The sequence below is a fragment of the Polypterus senegalus genome, chromosome 11, assembly GCF_016835505.1.
Source record: "Polypterus senegalus isolate Bchr_013 chromosome 11, ASM1683550v1, whole genome shotgun sequence".
Classification (NCBI taxonomy): Eukaryota; Metazoa; Chordata; class Cladistia; order Polypteriformes; family Polypteridae; genus Polypterus; species Polypterus senegalus.
This window is the reverse complement of record NC_053164.1, coordinates 161,969,108-161,989,412: the sequence shown is the minus strand read 5'-3', so window position 1 is coordinate 161,989,412 and position 20,305 is coordinate 161,969,108. Positions and strand designations below refer to the sequence as shown.

Here is a 20,305-nt window from a genome sequence, read left to right as displayed (position 1 = left end):
TTGCGGTTTGTGCGACAAAACAAGATATCTCAATTTATAAAAAAAGTTTAAATCGAATATAGCCATTTAATGTTCATTTGAATAAGCGAGTCAAACTTCCAATGGCAAGTATGGCTGAAAAACACGAAAGCTTGGAATGTACCAATATAATTTGAACTATATTAAAAAGATATGCTGCAGAAATGGAAAGATATATCCTGATATCACTTTAAAGTACTGTATATAGATTCCCTATTATAGTTTATATTTTTTAAACGTGATAACAATGTGGGTAACGGCTAATAAATATGATGACAAATCAAGCAAATCACCTGCATTTTAGAAAAATGGTTTTTCCTAACTTGCCCTCATTCGGCATGGCAGCGCTGTGTGGAGAATTAAAGTGAAGTTGGCTGTATTTTGAAAATAACTGCACAAACAAATTTAAAACCCACAGCCTTTGCGAAACATAAGTAATGAAATAAATAAAAGACCGTGAAGCCGACATGCCAAGGAAAAGGCCTTTTAGTGCTAAACAAAAAAAGAAACAGCTGCAGGTCAATCGGGAGCGTAAGAGAGGTCAGTATTACGGTTAAAGTGCTATCGTTTATAGTATACTAGTGAGACTGATAACCGATTGTAGAAAAGGACAATGTGGTGTTTTGTGAGTCTTCTGAACGGTTTTTGATTCCAAAACAGTTCTGATGAATTTTCATTGACGTGAATGCGGTTATATGAAAACGTCGCTGGACACTGTTAAGTATTTAGCCGCAGCAGTGAAGTTTTGTTTACGTATTTAAGCAGACGAACGGGTTTCGTTTTCAGCCTCATCGTTGAGAAGTACTCACGTGTTCAAGTACAGAAGACGTGTCAATATTTTATTATAACACACTATTACAGTTTTAAGAATTTAAAAAAAGTAAGGATTTAGTGCTAATATCAATATACGAGATTCTGCGGATTAATTAGCATTACCATAGTCTCATGTCAGCAAGATTTTATCAGCGAAACGTAATACAGTCATAGCATTTTCATTTTAGCGCATTTTCTGAACTCCCTTATTCCATCCCTGGGTCGCGGAGAAACCAGAACCTTTGTGTAAAGACAGAAACCAACCCTAAACGGGAGCCAGCTACACGCAGGTTACATTCACGCACAAATGCACATTTATTAGGTTAAACCCGGCCAAAGCACAAGGTGGCCAACTCTGCACACTCCTTTTTTGTGGTGTACAAGGAATACCAGAGAGAAGATCGTGCAGAAAGCGGGACCTACCAAGGCAGTATATGTGCTGTGATATGAACTCCGTTCGCGTTAACTTGGAGACAGTATTGTTAACCTGAATAGAACATAAAATGTTTAATGGCGTACTTCACTTGGGTCTTGTTTTATCCACTAGTAGTAATTAAGTCCTCAATTCCGGAAGTTATTTACTTACTTATAGGATCAAAGAAATGTAAAGACATCAAAGGATATACTTAAGAACTGGAGTGATAATTTCAAGCTCCCAGCTGCATAATTTTGCAGCTGTTATGAAACGTTAACTAATAAAAGAATAAGAATGAACAGAGGCGGTTCTGATATCTTAAGGAATAAAGGTGATGTAATCAATTCAAATTATAGTATATTAAAAATGGAAAATTCAAAAGAAATCAAAATATGTTGTAATGTTTCAAATTAATAAAACATAAAACCTCGTCTTAAGAAATGAGCAGAAGTATAGAATATATAAAATTTTAGAACAATGTTGGACAACTTTTTATGATAAACTAGCAAAATACCCGTGCTTCGCAGCGGAGAAGTAGTGTGTTAAAGAAGTTATGAAAAAGAATAGGAAACATTTTAAATATAACATAACATGATTGTCAATGTAATTGTTTTGTCATTGTTATGAGTGTTGCTGTCTCATATATATATATATATATAAACGTATATATATATAAACGTATATACATATACATGTATACAACAATAACAACATTTATTTATATAGCACATTTTCATACAAAAAAATGTAGCTCAAAGTGCTTTACAAAATGAACAATAGAAAAATAGAAAACAATAAAAATAAGTCAACATTAATTAACATAGAATAAGTAAGGTCCGATGGCCAGGGTGGACAGAAAAACTCCAGACAGCTGGAGAAAAAAAATAAAATCTGCAGGGATTCCAGACCAAGAGACTGCCCAGTCCCCTCTGGGCAATCTACCTAACATAAATGAAACAGTCCTCTTTGTATTTAGGGTTCTCATGGAAGAACTTGATGATGATGGTCACGTAGACTTCTGGCTTTCAGTCCAATGTTGGAGCATTATGATGCTTTGAGTAGGTGGTGGTGGCGCAGGCACCAGAAGATAGAGTTGGGGTCAGTACGGATTTTAGAGCCACTATGAATAGTTATTATGATGAATTGAACATACAGAGTATCAGTATTAAGTTAAAGTGAAGTTAGGAGAAAGCCATGTGTTTTCAGCAGTTTTTTAAAGTGCTCCACTGTATTAGCCTGGCGAATTCCTATTGGCAGGCTATTCCAGATTTTAGTTGCATAACAGCTGAAGGCCGCCTCACCACTTCTTTTAAGTTTAGCTTTTGGAATTCTAAGGAGACACTCATTTGAGGATCAAAGGTTCCGATTTGGAATATAGGGTGTCGGACATTCCGATATATAAGATGGAGCGAGATTATTTATTTATAAATGATAAGCAGAATTTTAAAGTCAATCCTGAATGACACAGGTAACCAGTGTAGTGACATCAAAACTGGAGAGATGTGCTCGGATTTTCTTTTCCTAGTTAGGATTCTAGCAGCTACATTCTTCAATCAGTGCAAGTGATTTATGTCTTTTTTGGGTAGTCCTGAGAGGAGTGCATTACAGTAATCTAGTCTACTGAAAACAAAAGCGTGAATTAATTTCTCAGCATCTTTCAATGATATAAGAGGTCTAACGTTTGCTATGTTTCTTAAGTGAAAAAATGCTGTCATAGTGGTCTGATGAATATGTGATTTAAAATTCAGATTACAGTCAACAATTACCCCTAAGTTTTTTACTTCCGTCTTAACTTTTAATCCTAATGCATCAAGTTTATTTCTGATAACCTCATTGAATCCATTATTGCCAATTACTAAAATTTCAGTTTTCTCTATATTTAGTTTGAGAAAATTACTATTCATCCATTCAGAAATACCAGTAAGACATTGTGTTAGTGAATCGAGAGAGTCGGAGTCATCAGGTGCTATTGATAAGTGCAGCTGTGTGTCGTCAGCATAGCTGTGGTAGCTCACGTTGTGCCCCGAGATAATCTGACCTAACGGAAGCATATACAGTGGTTTGAAAAACCATTTGCCCCCTTCCTGATTTCTTATTCTTTTGCATGTTTGTCACACAAAATGTTTCTGATCATCAAACACATTTAACCATTACTCAAATATAACACAAGTAAAAACAAAATGCAGTTTTAAAATGATGGTTTTTATTATTTAGGGAGAAAAAAATCCAAACCTACATGGCCCTGTGTGAAAAAGTAATTGCCCCCTTGTTAAAAAATAACCTAACTGTGGTGTATCACACCTGAGTTCAATTTCCGTAGCCACCCCCAGGCCTGATTACTGCCACACCTGTTTCAATCAAGAAATCACTTAAATAGGAGCTGCCTGACACAGAGAAGTAGACCAAAAGCACCTCAAAAGCTAGACATCATGCCAAGATCCAAAGAAATTCAGGAACAAATGAGAACAGAAGTAATTGAGATCTATCAGTCTGGTAAAGGTTATAAAGCCATTTTTAAAGCTTTTGGACTCCAGCGAACCACAGTGAGAGCCATTATCCACAAATGGCAAAAACATGGAACAGTGGTGAACCTTCCCAGGAATGGCCGGCTGACCAAAATTACCCAAGAGCGCAGAGCGACTCATCTGAGAGGTCACAAAAGACCCCAGGACAACGTCTAAAGAACTGCAGGCCTCACTTGCCTCAGTTAAGGTCAGTGTTCACGACTCCACCATAAGAAAGAGACTGGGCAAAAACAGCCTGCATGGCAGATTTCCAAGACGCATAAACCACTGTTAAGCAAAAGAACATTAGGCTCGTCTCAATTTTGCTAAGAAACATCTCAATGATTGCCAAGACATTTGGGAAAATACCTTGTGGACTGATGAGACAAAAGTTGAACTTTTTGGAAGGCAAATGTCCCGTTACATCTGGCGTAAAAGGAACACAGCATTTCAGAAAAGAACATCATACCAACAGTAAAATATGGTGGTGGTAGTGTGATGGTCTGGGGTTGTTTTCCTGCTTCAGGACCTGGAAGGCTTGCTGTGATAGATGGAACCATGAATTCTACTGTCTACCGAAAAATCCTGAAGGAGAATGTCCGGTCATCTGTTCGTCAACTCAAGCTGAAGCGATCTTGGGTGCTGCAACAGGACAATGACCCAAAACACACCAGCAAATCCACCTCTGAATGGCTGAAGAAAAACAAAATGAAGACTTTGGAGTGGCCTAGTCAAAGTCCTGACCTAAATTCAATTGAGATGCTATGGCATGACCTTAAAAAGACAGTTCATGCTAGAAAACCCTCAAATAAAGCTGAATTACAACAATTCTGCAAAGATGAGTGGGCCAAAATTCCTCCAGAGCGCTGTAAAAGACTCATTGCGTTATCGCAAACGCTTGATTGCAGTTATTGCTGCTAAAGGTGGCCCAACCAGTTATTAGGTTCAGGGGGCAATTACTTTTTCACACAGGGCCATGTAGGTTTGTTTTTTTTTTCCTCCCTAAATAATAAAAACCATCATTTAAAAACTGCATTTTGTGTTTACTTGTGTTATATTTGACTAATGGTTAAATGTGTTTGATGATCAGAAACAATTTGTGTGACAAACATGCAAAAGAATAAGAAATCAGGAAGGGGGCAAATAGTTTTTCACACCACTGTAGATTGAGAAGAGCAGCGGACCCAGGATAGACCCTTGTGGAACACCATATCGGATATCATGTGTCTTTGAGTTGTAATTACCACAACTCACAAAGAATTTTCTCCCTGCCATGTAGGATTCAAACCAATTTAAGACACTGCCAGAGAGACCCACCCATTGACTAAGGCAATTTCTAAGAATATTGTGATCAATGGTGTCAAATGCGGCACTCAGATCAGAGGATGAGAACAGATAAATGGCCTCTGTCTGCATTCACCCACAAGTCATTTACTACTTTAACGAGTGCAGTTTCTGTGCTGTGATTTGTTCTGAAACCTGACTGAAATTTATCAAGAATAGCATGTTTATTGAGGTGGTCATTTAACTGCATAATGACTGCCTTCTCTAGAACTTTACTTAAGAAAGGCGTGTTAGAGATGGGTCTAAAATTTTCAAAAGCAAAGGGGTCAAGATTATTGTTCTTTAGCAGGGGTTTAATTACAGCAGTCTTAAGACAGTCTGGGAAGATCCCCGTATCTAACGACGAATTAACTATGTCAAGAATATTGTCAATTAGCACGTCTGATACTAATTTTGAAAAACCTTGTTGGTATTGGGTCAAGGACGCAGGTGGAGGGTTTCAGTTGAGAGATTATACTATGTAATTCAGGTAAATTTATTCTGGTGAAAGCATTTAATTTGTTTATAATGGAGTACCGGGGCTTTGGAGGTTCTGCAGTGTTGGGGAGATATACTATGTTATCTCTAATATCACTAATTTTTTGATTGAAAAATACAGCAATGTTCTCACAGGTTTCACTGGAAGTAGTCTGGGAGCATTCCTTTGTGTTACCTGGGTTTAACAGATGATCAATTGTAGAAAATAAGACTCTGGGATTACTAGCATATCTACACATACATACACATATCTACACATACACATCTATATATATATATATATATATATATATATATATATATATATATATATATATATATCAACATATATATACACATACATATACATACACACACATATATACATACATACAGATAAATATACATATATATATATACATACATACACATATATACATTGTGAACGGTACCCGGGCACAGACAGGCGGACATGTTGGTTTGACACCACCACACGTTTATTTACAAATTATTTACAATTATGTTGGTCACCAAGACCCCAGTCCATTGGTCACAAAGACCCCAGTTCATCGGTCACAAAGACCTAGTCACGTGCACAAAAACCCCAAACACCCAATGTCCTGGCCACAATGCCTTTCTTCGGGCCGCCTCCACTCTCCACAGCTTGTCCTACCTCCACCCGACTCCAGCCCTGAATGACGGAGGCGGCCCCTTTATGGAGGACCGGATGAGCCCCAGGTGTTCCCGGCAATCTTCTGGCCACGCCCCAGCGTGGCGGAAGTGTCGACTGTCCTCCCGGCTGCTCCCCGGGCACCGTCCAAAGTCTTCCCCCCAGCACTTCCTGGTGTGGCAGGAGTGCTGGGGAAACAAATCCCGAAGGCATTGGGGCGCCTCCTGGCGGTGGCCACGGGCCCCTACAGGGAAGAGCTTCCAAGCCCTTGACCCGTGGCTCCCAAAGCAACCCGGAAGGCGAACCCCGTGGTCCAGGCGGGCTCTGACCCTCTTCCGTCCCTCCTGGCGTCCCGGCGGGTCATAGCCCCTGGCATCCCTGACAGTGCCCCACAGCCAGCGAAGACCACTCGTGGGCAAGAGCGACCCGTCCAGCGAGGGCAGCAGAGCCCCGAAGCGGGTCCCACTTTCGAGGATAGCGGGGTCCGGCCCGCACTCCTAGCAGGGACAGGGCGGAGACACAATCTGCGCACCAACCCATGGTGCATCCCTGTGCCTCGCACAGGTTGTGCTCCCCCCTTTTACCGGCACCCCGGGGCCTCCTCGGTAGGCACCCCTCCGGGACCTCCACGCCCTTTGTTCTGAGCCCTCGTTCCCCGTTGGCTCCTCCAGCTGTGGCGCACCTGCGCACCGACAGAAAGATCATTCTGCAGGCGGCCCGACATCAGAGGGCTGTTCCGCCCGAAGGGCTCCTTCAACTTCGCCGGGGTCCGTCCCTACAAAGAGAACACAGGGCAGAACCGCTGCCAAAGCATCCAGCTCGTGCCACGCACGGGCAGCGTTCCCCTCAACGGCACCCGGCACTTGCCTGATCGGCACCCTCTCCGCGGCTTCCGTGTCCCTCTCAACGATGGAGTCGTCGGCACCGCCCGCTCTCTCTCCGCCCGGCCTCAGGGATTCCCTCTGCTCTCCCAGAGGGCAGCCAGCCGCGCGCGTGCACCCAGCAGCGCGTCTCACCTTATTGGAGGAATCGGCCCCCATCCTCTTAATCCTCCCTTTACTTTCGGACGCCTTGGCGATATGCGGCTCCGTATTACTCAACACGAGCCCCTTTCCGTCTGCGTCCGTAACATATCGGAGGAATCGGCACCCAGCCTCTTATTCCTCCCTTCACTCTGGGGCGCCATGACGGTTTGAGACTCCTTATGGAATAAAAGCGCTCTGTCCCGTCTGCGTCCCTATAGTCGGCGCAAGACCGCAGCCGACTTCGAGGCGGGCGCTAGGACCCGGGCACTTAGCAGCCCGTGTCCATTCAGCGTCCTCTCGGACTCCCCTCGCCCGCGCATACAGCCCGCGCGCCGCCTCCTGTCGGAGGGCTGCTTACTCGGAACTGATCATTGTCATCACAGCCTTTTCAGCAGCCCTCCCATATGCTTTCACGGAGTCGGCTGTACTCACCGTCTCCGCCGTACCTCTCCGGCTGGAGATTCCAGCGTCAGCGCCGTCCCGTTGTCGATTGAAACGTTCTCAGCGCCGCGAGCGCCTTCCTCTCCAGTACCAGCACCTCAGCCCGGAGGGCACATAGCACCTGCAACACCGCTGCCCGGCGGGCTGAAGGGGCGCCTCCAGCTCCGCCAAAGCAGCCGGCAAAGACAGGAAGTTAACCGGCCGAGCCTACCTGACTGTCGGCCTCCGGCGCCGCCACTTCCTGTGGGCCTTCTCCTCCTGCCCAATCGGGTCTCCCCTGCCCGTGATGGACATTCCCTGGTCCGCCTCTCTACAGTCATCGGCGGGCACGCAAGACACACCGTCCAATGGCGTGCCTGTCAGGGGAGGACTTCGGTCGCGGCCATCTTGGCTCCCTTTCTGCGGCGGCGGCGTGCTTGCCGGCAGCCTTGCTGTTGCCAGCGCCTGTCGAGCTGCAGCGTCTCCTCCTTCGCAGCCCTCGCGGCTGCGCTGTGCTGCGGGCCCGCAAACCAGCATCGCCCGCCACTGGCGCGGATCCTGGAGGTCCCTGCCTGGAAAACAAAACACGCCCGGCCCCAAGGGCGGCTGCCGATAGGCAGGGAACTCACCTCCCAGGTCCCGTCAAACCGAGGAAGCGTCCTCGGCGAGGCCTCTCTGGGCGCCATGCCGTCCCGGCGCCTCCAGCAGCGGCGGCTTCGTTGGAGAGCGCTGCACTCTTCCAATACACGCCGCCCGCCCGCTTCAGGGAATAACGGCCCTCCTGCGGACCCTGGCGGTCCGTGGGGTTCCTTTACCCAGCGGGGCTGTGTGCACGCAGCACCAGCGATGCGTGGGTGGGGTCCCCTGCTGCACCGGGCCGTCCACAACACTATTTTTTAGAACAGGTCTCCGCCTTGAAACAGGCGGAGCATCCTGCCGGCTTCGCCAGATGTGAGCGGTACCGGGCACAGACAAGGCGGACATGTTGTTTGACACCACCACCGTTTATTTACAAATTATTTACAATTATTTGGTCACCAAGACCCCAGTCCATTGGTCACAAAGACCCCAGTTCATGGTCACAAAGACCTAGTCACGTGCACAAAACCCCAAACACCCAATGTCCTGGCCACAATGCCTTTCTTGGGCCGCCTCCACTCTCCACAGCCGTCCTACCTCCACCCGACTCCAGCCCTGAATGGCGGGAGGCGGCCCCTTTATGGAGGACCGGATGAGCCCCAGGTGTTCCGGCAATCTTCTGGCCACGCCCCAGCGTGGCGGAAGTGTCGACTGTCCTCCCGGCTGCTCCCCGGGCACCGTCCAAAGTCTTCCCCCCAGCACTTCCTGGTGTGGCAGGAGGGCTGGGGAAAACAAATCCCAAGGCATTGGGGCGCCTCCTGGCGGTGGCCACGGGCCCCTACAGGGAAGAGCTTCCAAGCCCTTGACCCGTGGCTCCCAAAGCAACCCGGGGCGAACCCCGTGGTCCAGGCGGGCTCTGACCCTCTTCCGGTCCCTCCTGGCGTCCCGGCCGGGTCATAGCCCCTGGCATCCCTGACAACATATAGAGAGAGAGAGCAAAGTACCCATGCTTTGCAGCGGAGAAGTAGTGTGTTAAAGAAATATTGAAAAAGAAAAGGAAACATTTTGAAAATAACGTAACATGATTGTCAATGTAATCAATGTAATTGTTTTGTCACTGTTATATATATATATATATATATATATATATATATATACTGCTCAAAAGAATTAAAGGAACACTTTTAATCAGAGTATAGCATAAAGTCAATGAAACTTATGGGATATTAATCTGGTCAGTTAAGTAGCAGAGGGTTGTTAATCAGTTTCAGCTGCTGTGGTGTTAATGAAATTAACAACAGATGCACTAGAGGGGCAACAATGAGATGACCCCAAAACAGGAATGGTTTAACAGGTGGAGGCCACTGACATTTTTCCCTCCTCATCTTTTCTGACTGTTTCTTCACTAGTTTTGCATTTGGCTACAGTCAGTGTCACTACTGGTAGCATGAGGCTATATCTGGACCCTACAGAGGTTGCACAGGTAGTCCAACTTCTCAGGATGGCACATCAATACGTGTCATTGCCAGAAGGTTTGCTGTGTCTCCTGCTCAGTCTCAAGGGCATGGAGGAGATTCTAGGAGACAAGCAGTTACTCTAGGAGAGCTGGAGAGGGCCATAGACGGTCCATAACCCATCAGCAGGACCAGTATCTGCTCCTTTGGGCAAGGAGGAACAGGATGAGCACTGCCAGAGCCCTACAAAATGACCTCCAGCAGGCCACTGGTGTGAATGTCTCTGACCAAACAACCAGAAAGACTTCATGAGGGTGACCCAAGGGCCCCATGTCCTCTAATGGGCCCTGAGCTCACTGCCCAGCAGCATGCAGCTCGATTGGCATTATGCCATAGAATACCAGAATTGGCAGATGCACCACTGGTGCCCTGTGCTTTACAGATGAGAGCAGGTTCACCCTGAGCACGTGACAGAAGTGAAAGGGTCTGGAGAAGCCATGGAGAACATTATGCTGCCTGTAACATCATTCAGCATGAGCAGTTTGGTGGTGGGTTAATGATTGTCTGGGGAGGCATATCCATGGAGGGTCACACAGACTGTTACAGGCTTGACAAAGGCACCTTGGCTGCCATTAGGTATCAGGATGAAATCCTTGGACCCATTGTCAGACCCTATGCTGGTACAGTGGCTCCTGGTGCACGACAATTCCTGGCCTCATGTGGTGAGAGTATGCAGGCAGTTCCTGGAGGATGAAGGAATTGATACCATTGACTGGCCACCACACTTTCCTGACCTAAATCCACCTCTGGGACATTATGTTTTGGTCCATCCAATGCCACCAGGTTGCACCTCAGACTGTCCAGGAGCTCAGTGATGCCCTGGTCCAGATCTGGGAGGAGATCCCCCACAACACCATCTGTCATCTCATTAGAAGCATGCACCGATGTTGTCAGGCATGTATACAAGAACACAGGGGCCATACAAAGTGCTGCGTACAATTTTGAGTTGCTGCAGTTAAATTTTGGCAAAATGGAATAGCCTGCCACATAATTTTTTCATTCTGATTTTTGGGACGTCTTTGAATTCAGGGCTCTGTAGGTTGATCATTTTCATTTCCATCAAACGATGTGGCATCCTTTCGTTCCTAACACATTACACAGTCTATATCAGTATAGATATCCAGGAGGATTTCTTTTTCCCATTGAGATCTGATATGTTTTCAAAGTGTTCCTTTAATTTTTGAGCAGTTTATATATATATATATATATATATATATATATATATATATATATATATATATATATATATATATATATATATATATATATATATATATATATATCTAATAGATATCTATCTATCTATCTATATCTCCTTTGGGGTGCGAGCAGCTTTTACTGGGGGTGCCAGAATCCATCGAGGAAGAAAAATGAAAAGCATTATTTGTACAAAATCTTAATTTATCTATCCATTCCTAGATAATGAAATGGGCAGGCTATTTCGTATCAGTGCAATACGCTGCTTGTTAAATCGGATGACTCCTGCTCTTACGTGCACTTACTGTAGTGCTGCATGGGTATTATGAATTATCGTATCTGTTCAAGTTCTATTTAAATTTTAAATATAAGTAATTTTTATTTAGTCGACAGAAATATGTTTGGCAGGAATGTAAGTTAAATTTAGTCATCATTGCATACATTTTTCTTCACCATAGAAATTGAAAGACTAAATTCAATTTACATTAATACCAAAGATATTTCTGTCGACTAAATAGCACCTACGTATATCCAAATTCGAGCTATTGAGCTGTCACCTGCCTGCCTGGATAAGTCACCCTCGCTTCGCTCTTACTTTTTTACCTTTCATTTAATCATGGCTAGTCACGAAAAAATTAAAACATAGAAGGAGGATTACACTGAGTATGGCTTTACCAAAACAATTATTGATGGCGAATAAAGTATCCATTAATCATAAAGCTTCAATTGGTGATCTGTTTTTCTGCCTTAACCTCATATTTTTTTATAGTTCTTCTCAAACCAAGGGGGTGCGAGGGTAAAATGAATCGGGAAGCGCTGATATATATATATATATATTGAATATATTGAAATAGTTTTACTGTCAAATAATGCAAACAGTATGCAGCACGTGTTTCACCCTAATTCTGGGCTCATCAGGTGACACACTCACTGCACCCCCTCTCGGGAATCGAACCTCGGACATCAGCGCTAGAGGCGAAGCCTTTCATGTTGCGCCACGGCATGTGGTTGGTTTATTTGACAGTATGTAGATATATATATATATATATATATAGATATATAGATATATTTAGATATATATAGATATATCTATACTAATAAAAGGCAAAGCCCTCACTCACTCACTGACTCACTCACTGACTCATCACTAATTCTCCAACTTCCCGTGTGGGTGGAAGGCTGAAATTTGGCAGGTTCATTCCTTACAGCTTCCTTACAAAAGTTGGGCAGGTTTTATATCGAAATTCTACGCGTAATGGTCATAACTGGAAGCAGTTTTTCTCCATTTACTGTAATGGAGATGAGCTTCAACGCCGTGGGGCGGAGTTTCGTGTGACATCATCACGCCTCCCGTAATCACGCAGTACATAGAAAACCAGGAAGACCTCAAAAGCGCTGAAGAAAACATGCATTATATAATTGAGAAGGCAGCGAAACAATAAGAAGCGTGCGAGTGACATATACTACCATATATTCATGAGTGTTGCCAGCTCGGAAAGAAAGCACGGTGTAAACCTAAACTTTAAATTAAGTTCATAGACAGGCTACGCTGGCGTTTCACATACACACAGGTAATGCGGGATACAAGTTTAATGAGAGGGCGCGGATATAAACAGAGTTTTGATCACTTTGTAACTAAGTTAAAATTGTAGGTGAAGGGGTGTGCTTATGCAAATTCGAGACTGTGTTTGTGGGGATTGACAGTTAAGGCGGGTGGGGAGTCACGTCATCATCTCCCTCCCACCTCATTTTGCTCTGAGCTGAGCTCAGCTGCTACGCTGTCTTCCGAAGCAAATTCCTCAGACTGCCACCAAATACTCACAGAAAAATCCACAAGTTAATACACACGCTGTCTCTATAGAGTTTCTATACACTGAATCCTCCAGGCACTACTTACAAAAGGTCACATTGACAATCGTGTTACGTTATTTTTAAAATCTTTCCTTTTCTTAGCACAAGCACAGCCGAGAAGCTTCGATGCATGTGCTCCATAACGCTTAAAAATAATGCATTTACTCACACTTTGCATTACAAGCAAAGGGAGCTTTTGTCAATGCATGATTTCCTGGTACACGGATTACATTGATCAGCATCCCGATTCATTTTACCCTCGCACCACCTTAATTTGAGAAGAAGTATGAAAAATATGAGGTTTATACAGAAAAACAGATCACCAATTCAAGCTTTATGAATAATCGATTAGCCATCAATAATTGTTTTGGTAAAGCCATCCTCCTTCCATTTTATAATTTTTCCGCCACTAGCCGTGATTAAATGAACGGTAAAGTAAGAGCAAAGCGAGGGTGACTTATTTAGGCAGGCATATATATGACAGCAACACTCATGACAATGTCAATCATGTTACGTTATTATTAAAATGTTTCCTTTTCTTTTCATTACTTCTTTAAGACACTACTTCTCGCTGCCAGGCGCGGGTATTTTGCTATATATATATATATATATATATATATATATATATATATGAATGATCTCCAAAGAGCTGAGACTTTTGATATCATGAATGTTTCTGCAAACTGGGGTCTCCTGCCCAGCAAAAGTCGAGCAGCCAGCGCTGCATAGCTGTGCCGCCTTTGAGGCGCTGACTGCGCTTCTTCCTTAAGTCAAAGTGAGCACTTTTAATTTTTTCATCCTCCCCTGCGCTATAGCCCAGACAAGTGCAAACACGGACCCCTTTTCTACACCACGGCAAAATAATATTAAGTCGATTCACAATCGAGGAGGCACAAATTTGAGCGTTCACATAGAAAATGTAATTTCAATGTACCTGTACTTCTTAAAAGCGTTAATGTTTTACTGTTTAATAACTTATAGACTATAATTTTATTATTTTTCCCTTGCACTCAGTGACCAAACCTATACACACACATATAGACACATACAAACATACACACAAGTATATGTATATGTATATATATATACACACACACACATATATATATAATTTGTGTGTGTGTATGTATGTATGTGTGTGAATATATGATAGATAGGTAGGTATATATATATATATATATATATATATATATATATATATATATATATATATATATATGTGTATATGTAGATATGTATATAGATATGTAGATATGAAGATATGTATATATGTCTATATATATATATCTATATATATATATGTCTATATATATATATATGTATGTATGTATGTATGTATGTATATATATATATATGTGTGTGTGTGTATATATATGACAGCAGCAATCCAAGCTGTGAGAAAACAGTAAAAAGGAGGCGTGTCAGACGTCGTGGTACATTTTCTGATGCAGCTGCGAAAACAACTTCGTGACGCTGCCGCCAAATACACAAAACAATTACATTGACAATCATGTTACGTTATTTTCAAAATGTTTCCTTTTCTTTTTCATTACTTCTTTAACACACTACTTCTCCGCTGCGAAGCGTGGGTATTTTGCTAGTATAAATATACTCACCTAAAGAATTATTAGGAACACCATACTAATACGGTGTTGACCCCCTTTCGCCTTCAGAACTGCCTTAATTCTATGTGGTATTGATTCAACAAGGTGCTAAAAGCATTCTTTAGAAATGTTGGCCCATATTGATAGGATAGCATCTTGCAGTTGATGGAGATTTGTGGGATGCACATCCAGGGCACAAAGCTCCCTTTCCACCAGAGAGATCTGGTGACTGTGGGGGCCATTTTAGTACAGTGAACTCATTGTCATGTTCAAGAAACCGATTTGAAATGATTCGAGCTTTGTGACATGGTGCATTATCCTGCTGGAAGTAGCCATCAGAGGATGGGTACATGGTGGTCATGAAGGGATGGACATGGTCAGAAACAATGCTCAGGTAGCCCGTGGCATTTAAACGATGCCCAATTGGCACTAAGGGGCCTAAAGTGTGCCAAGAAAACATCCCCACACCATTACACCACCACCACCAGCCTGCACAGTGATAACAAGGCATGATGGAACTATGTTCTCATTCTGTTTGTGCCAAATTCTGACTCTACCATTTGAATGTCTCAACAGAAATCGAGACTCATCAGACCAGGCAACATTTTTCCAGTCTTCAACTGTCCAATTTTGGTGAGCTTGTGCAAATTGTAGTCTCTTTTTCCTATTTGTAGTGGAGATGAGTGGTACCCGGTGGGGTCTTCTGCTGTTGTAGCCCATCCGCCTCAAGGTTGTGCGTGTTGTGGCTTCACAAATGCTTTGCTGCATACCTCAGTTGTAATGAGTGGTTATTTCAGTCAAAGTTGCTCTTCTATCAACTTGAATCATTCGGCCCATTCTCCTCTGACCTCTAGCATCAACAAGGCATTTTTGCCCACAGTACTGCCGCATACTGGATGTTTTTCCCTTTTCACACCATTCTTTGTAAACCCTAAAAATGGTTGTGCGTGAAAATCCCAGTAATTGAGCAGATTGTGAAATACTCGGACCGGCCCGTCTGGCACCAACAACCATGCCACGCTCAAAATTGCTTAAATCACCTTTCTTTCCCATTCTGACATTCAGTTTGGAGTTCAGGAGATTGTCTTGACCAGGACCACACCCCTAAATGCCTTGAAGCAACTGCCATGTGATTGGTTGATTAGATAATTGCATTAATGAGAAATTGAACAGGTGTTCCTAATAATCCTTTAGGTGAGTGTATATATACTCCTGTAGCCACAATAAATCCCTTTATTTTATAGACAAACCTCATAAACTTGCAATATTATTTAGGAAAATCGCAACATTTTACTCACCAAAAATTCGGATTATTTGTAAACAATATCCATCGTCCTCTCTTTCCTCAAAAACAGTTCAATTACTCTGTCGTATGTATTATCCGTGCGTTTCAGTTCCATCAAAACCTCACTTTCTATCGCCATCGAAGCTAATGCTGAAAGGCGAACCCGCCCTATGGTATTTCTGGCATAAGTTTGATTTCGCTTTAGGGCTGAAAATGTCCGCTCGACAGAAGCAGTGTACACAGGAATGCTCACCGCCAAATATACCAATGTGAACAGCTGCCCCATGCTCTCATTCAGATTTTTCTGATGAAGGAAGTCAAGGAGATCAGTGGGAGATTCTCCTGCAAAATCATACATGGCATACATTACAGTCAGTTCTGTTTTTAGCCGAGACAGATCAAAAAGTGCTCCATGGCTCTTGTGTTACAGTGGAGAAGGCTGCATGCGTGAAATTTTTCTTGTATTCCCGAAACTTCTGGGGCTCAAGGAGTGTGACAAACATCAGGTTTTCATGGTCTTGAAATCTGGTCTGTGTCTGGCAAATAATATTGTCCAGAATCCTGCCATGGAATTGGCCGTAGTGCATGCGACGATCTTTTACTCGGAGCGTTTGTGGTCCGTTCAATGGCCTCGTAGAGTTCCTCATATCGGCTTCTATCCAATCAATGGGTCTGAATACGGTGACGTTGCCGTATGCCTGCTAGAGGGCCCTACTGACATCAACTTAAAATCTGATTAGTTGAAGCAACAGGTTAATCGACATTTATTCTGTGTTAGAGTGCCTGCACAACAGATTGTGAAAATCTCTCTGCCTGGCAACAAATGATGGCTGAATTGTGATTGGTTAAATGCTTTAATACAAAACTCCGCCTCCCACGGCTATCAAGCTGCATTCTATTACAGTATATATGGACGAAAATACGTTCCAATTATGACCATTACGCGTAGAAGTACGAAATGAAACCTACCCAACTTTTGTAAGTAAGCTGTAAGGAATGAGCCTGCCAAATTTCAGCCTTCTACCTACACGGAAAGTTGGAGAATTAGTGATGAGTGAGTCAGTGTTTTATTAGTATAGATAATTTTATAGTATTATTTAGGATTTCAAAATAATTATGCTGCTTACTTGCAGTCAGACGACATGCTATCATTTGTGCGATTTTACAATCACTGTAGACCAGCATTAAGTCTCCTGTACTACTAAATTTTAGTTTGGCTCTTAATGTACTGAAACAATAAAGCAGCATGTACTATGCCTTTTCAATAAATTAAATCTACCTCTTCCAATAAAACTAACAAAAACAAAAAAGGCATATCACATTTTAAACATTTTTTTAGTTAAGTATTATGCATTTTACACTCAACTTGTTTCTCTAAAATCTTTTCAAAAGACCAGAAGACCTCTGAAATATTGCCTTTACATAAACCCTCTATAAACGTTTATGTCTACCACTTACAAAAATAAATTTGAATTGCAGTTGAATTCAGTGTTTAAACATGGTATCAAAGACAACAAAGCACTGGATCTCACTGTCAATACACTCACAAAGACTGTAACAGCTAAGATTTAGGGCCGATTTATACTTCACGCTCAGAGCAGCGTCGCTCCCATCATGGCTGCCACGCGTTCCCAGCGTTTATTTCACGCGTCCTCTGAGCAGGTGTGCGCAGTGTGCTAAAAGTTTGAAACGTGACGTCAGAGTCTCTGTTTACTATCTACATGTGACAGCAAGCCTCTATGGAGATCCTTCGGGGATCGATGTGCACGCTTTGCAGTTTGATGAATGGTTCAAAGTGGTGAATCAAAATACTGACATACAGATGCATTCGTGGTGCTTATATATTCAAGCGTCCAACCGATCGTAATGACACGATACATTTTAAAAGTCTCACATACCATCTTTTGTGTCGTCTTTTTTATTTTTTTATTTTTGCAACTTAACAACAGCAACATAATGTATAGCGTTATATTTGAGCCACTGAGAAAAAAATAAAGGACACGGTGAAAACGTGTATTTTGTGATTAAAGTGGAAATTTCGGCTTTAATCTCGAAATGTCCACTTTAACCTTGTAGTTTACTTTATCATTAAAGCAGACCGTCGTAAACGTCATCCCAGTTTTTAATCTCTACGAGCTTCTTGGACCTGACAGCAGCGGAAAGCAGCAATAGATCGCCACACAGAACAAATTAAATGTATGATATTCAAACTCTCTGCACATTTAGAATCTTTAGATTTATACTTGATATCACTTCATGATGAAATGCATTAAAGTGTGTATTTTCCATCTAATTTCGTTTAAATAATGAATACTGTTAATTACCCACATGGGGGAATAATTACACACATGGGGATGTCACGGTGGTGGAGCGGTATCACTGCTGTCTCGCAGTGAGTTATGTTGTTGGTATTTCCTGCTTGTATTCCACACTGTGCTCCGGTTTCCTTCCAAAGATATGCAGATTTGGGGATTTGGTGCCGCTAAAATGACGCTAGTGTATGTGTGTGCTTGTATTCACCTTGCGATGAGCTGAGGCCTCGTCAAGGGACTGTTTCTCACTCGTGCCCAATGCTTACTGGAATGGACACATCCCTGGATTGATGGATTAAATCAATAAACATCCTTTTCAGAGATATTGCGGTAAGGTGTCATCAGAATTTAATTGGTGTTCTTGGCAATTCACAACACAGAGAAGCCAAACATGTTCTCACCGTGATAATATCTCGCACTGCCACCTGGTGGATTCCTCCAGATTTACGCAAAGTACGCGCGCAAGTATGAACACTACAACGCTTGCATAACAGGAGCGTCCGCTGCAGCATGCGTCGCGTTGCGTGAAGTATAACTCAGGCCTTACACCTGAGTCCCTAAAGCTTTGTGGTATAAACACTTGTCAGTGTTCAGCAGACTGCCCTGTTTGAAAATATTATCTTTAGTAAGTAATTGAGTTAAAATCAAAGTTATACTTTATTTATGAATTTCTTTTACTGAATTACCCACATCACACTTGACTAATCTTTTTTTCTGCTTGGGTATGTGTGTGTGATTGTGCTCTGTAAGGATCTATCCACCAGGCTTGCTCTCTGCATAAACAAGGTGGTTCCAATTTAATTCACATCACTTATACTTTATTTTTGTAATTAAGTAAGATTGATGATGCTTTTCAAATATCTTTTTGTTAAGCAGGTAATCTTGCACATGGTCACTTATACCAGTCAGTCCACAAACACACAAAGTGAGACTATGCAAACTTCATATAGACCCTGACCAGATTAGCAATCAAATGTGACCTCCTAGTTACTGTGAGACAGGAAAACAACTGCTGCACCATTGCTCATCCCATATTAAAATATCTGGAATAAAGGGTAGACATTTGTTTTGCTGATTGCATTGATTGCATGCTGCTTGTCTAATTTAATCTCATTCTATCAATAGAAGGCAAAAGAACATTCATGCACATTGGTACTGGATACAACCCAGCAATATCCTCTCGAATTAAGACTTTATTTTAATGATGGAAATAAGCTTTTTAAGCCTTTTCCAAGTGTTAACCTAAATTAATGAAACCTTTCACCAATCCACACATTAAAAAATATTTTTGATATAACTGTTAGCAGTCTAGGACTGATTTAATAGCAAGATAACACATAACACTATATAATAATATAGTAATAATAATAATTCTGGAAACAAGCTGAAATTGACAAGCTAGGCAAATGAGAGAAGAAAAGCAAACATAGCCGCATGTTTTAGTAAACTGTTGGTGTCATTCATGCATGGTGTGTTTGTGAGGACAAGTTTTTTTGCTTACCCCACGCCCCCATTTTCAGGGTAAACATTGACAGAATTTGATGCCAGGAGTGTTCAATCTGGCTACTTAGTAAATCTTCTGTGACCCTCATTTGTTAAATTCTTTTAAGATGGATTTCCATAAAAAAATGTGCAGCATATTTTTCAATGCCTTCTCCTTAAAATTTACTTAAAATTGCAACTGTTTGGGCATTGTCAAAAGTTTACATCCCCTTGAATGTTGGGGCTGATAATATACATACAAGTTGACACACACAGGTTGAAATTAAGGGTAATTAAGGCCCTGTCCACATGAACTTCTGAACTGAGTGTGTTTCTGTTGTCTGTAGCATCGGGTGAGTGCGTATTGAATGCCGAGCATTTTTCTACTTATTGCAATGAACCAGACTGTCCACATTGGCTGTATGTAGCTTTTTCTTGGTGTTTCTGCCAAAATCCAATAAGCAGGAAGAACGTCTGTATTGCATTTACCTGTCATTCATTTAATATTCTGGACGACCGGATATGTCCCATGATTACGTGTGTTTGTGTGTTTTTGTATGCACACACACATTTACACACATTATCAGCAAAATAATAATAATAATAATAATAATGGAGAATTCGAAGCAGTTTGTAGGTTTGTGCTAATGATGTAACTTTAGCTACCATAGATTATTAATGCTGGTGGGTGAGTGCATACACAAGTACTTTTTGTGTATTTGCTTACTTCAAAGTGACAAGTAGCTACTCTTCAGGGCTAACATTGACTCGCATATTGGCTGACCGGCATCTAGTATGGTGTTGTACCAGCTGCAG

General features: G+C 42.3%; 1 protein-coding gene across 2 annotated transcripts in view; it reads left to right on the top strand.

Moving 5' to 3' along the window:
* Positions 1–331: 331 nt before the first annotated feature.
* Positions 332–20,305, top strand: part of gnl1 (guanine nucleotide binding protein-like 1) — a 97,872-nt gene continuing 77,898 nt past the window's right edge. For both annotated transcript variants that reach the window (XM_039769986.1, XM_039769985.1), the window contains exon 1: positions 332–558. In XM_039769986.1, the coding sequence (XP_039625920.1) occupies positions 486–558 (73 nt within the window). In that variant the 5' untranslated portion in view covers positions 332–485. The remainder of the gene's footprint in view (positions 559–20,305) is intronic.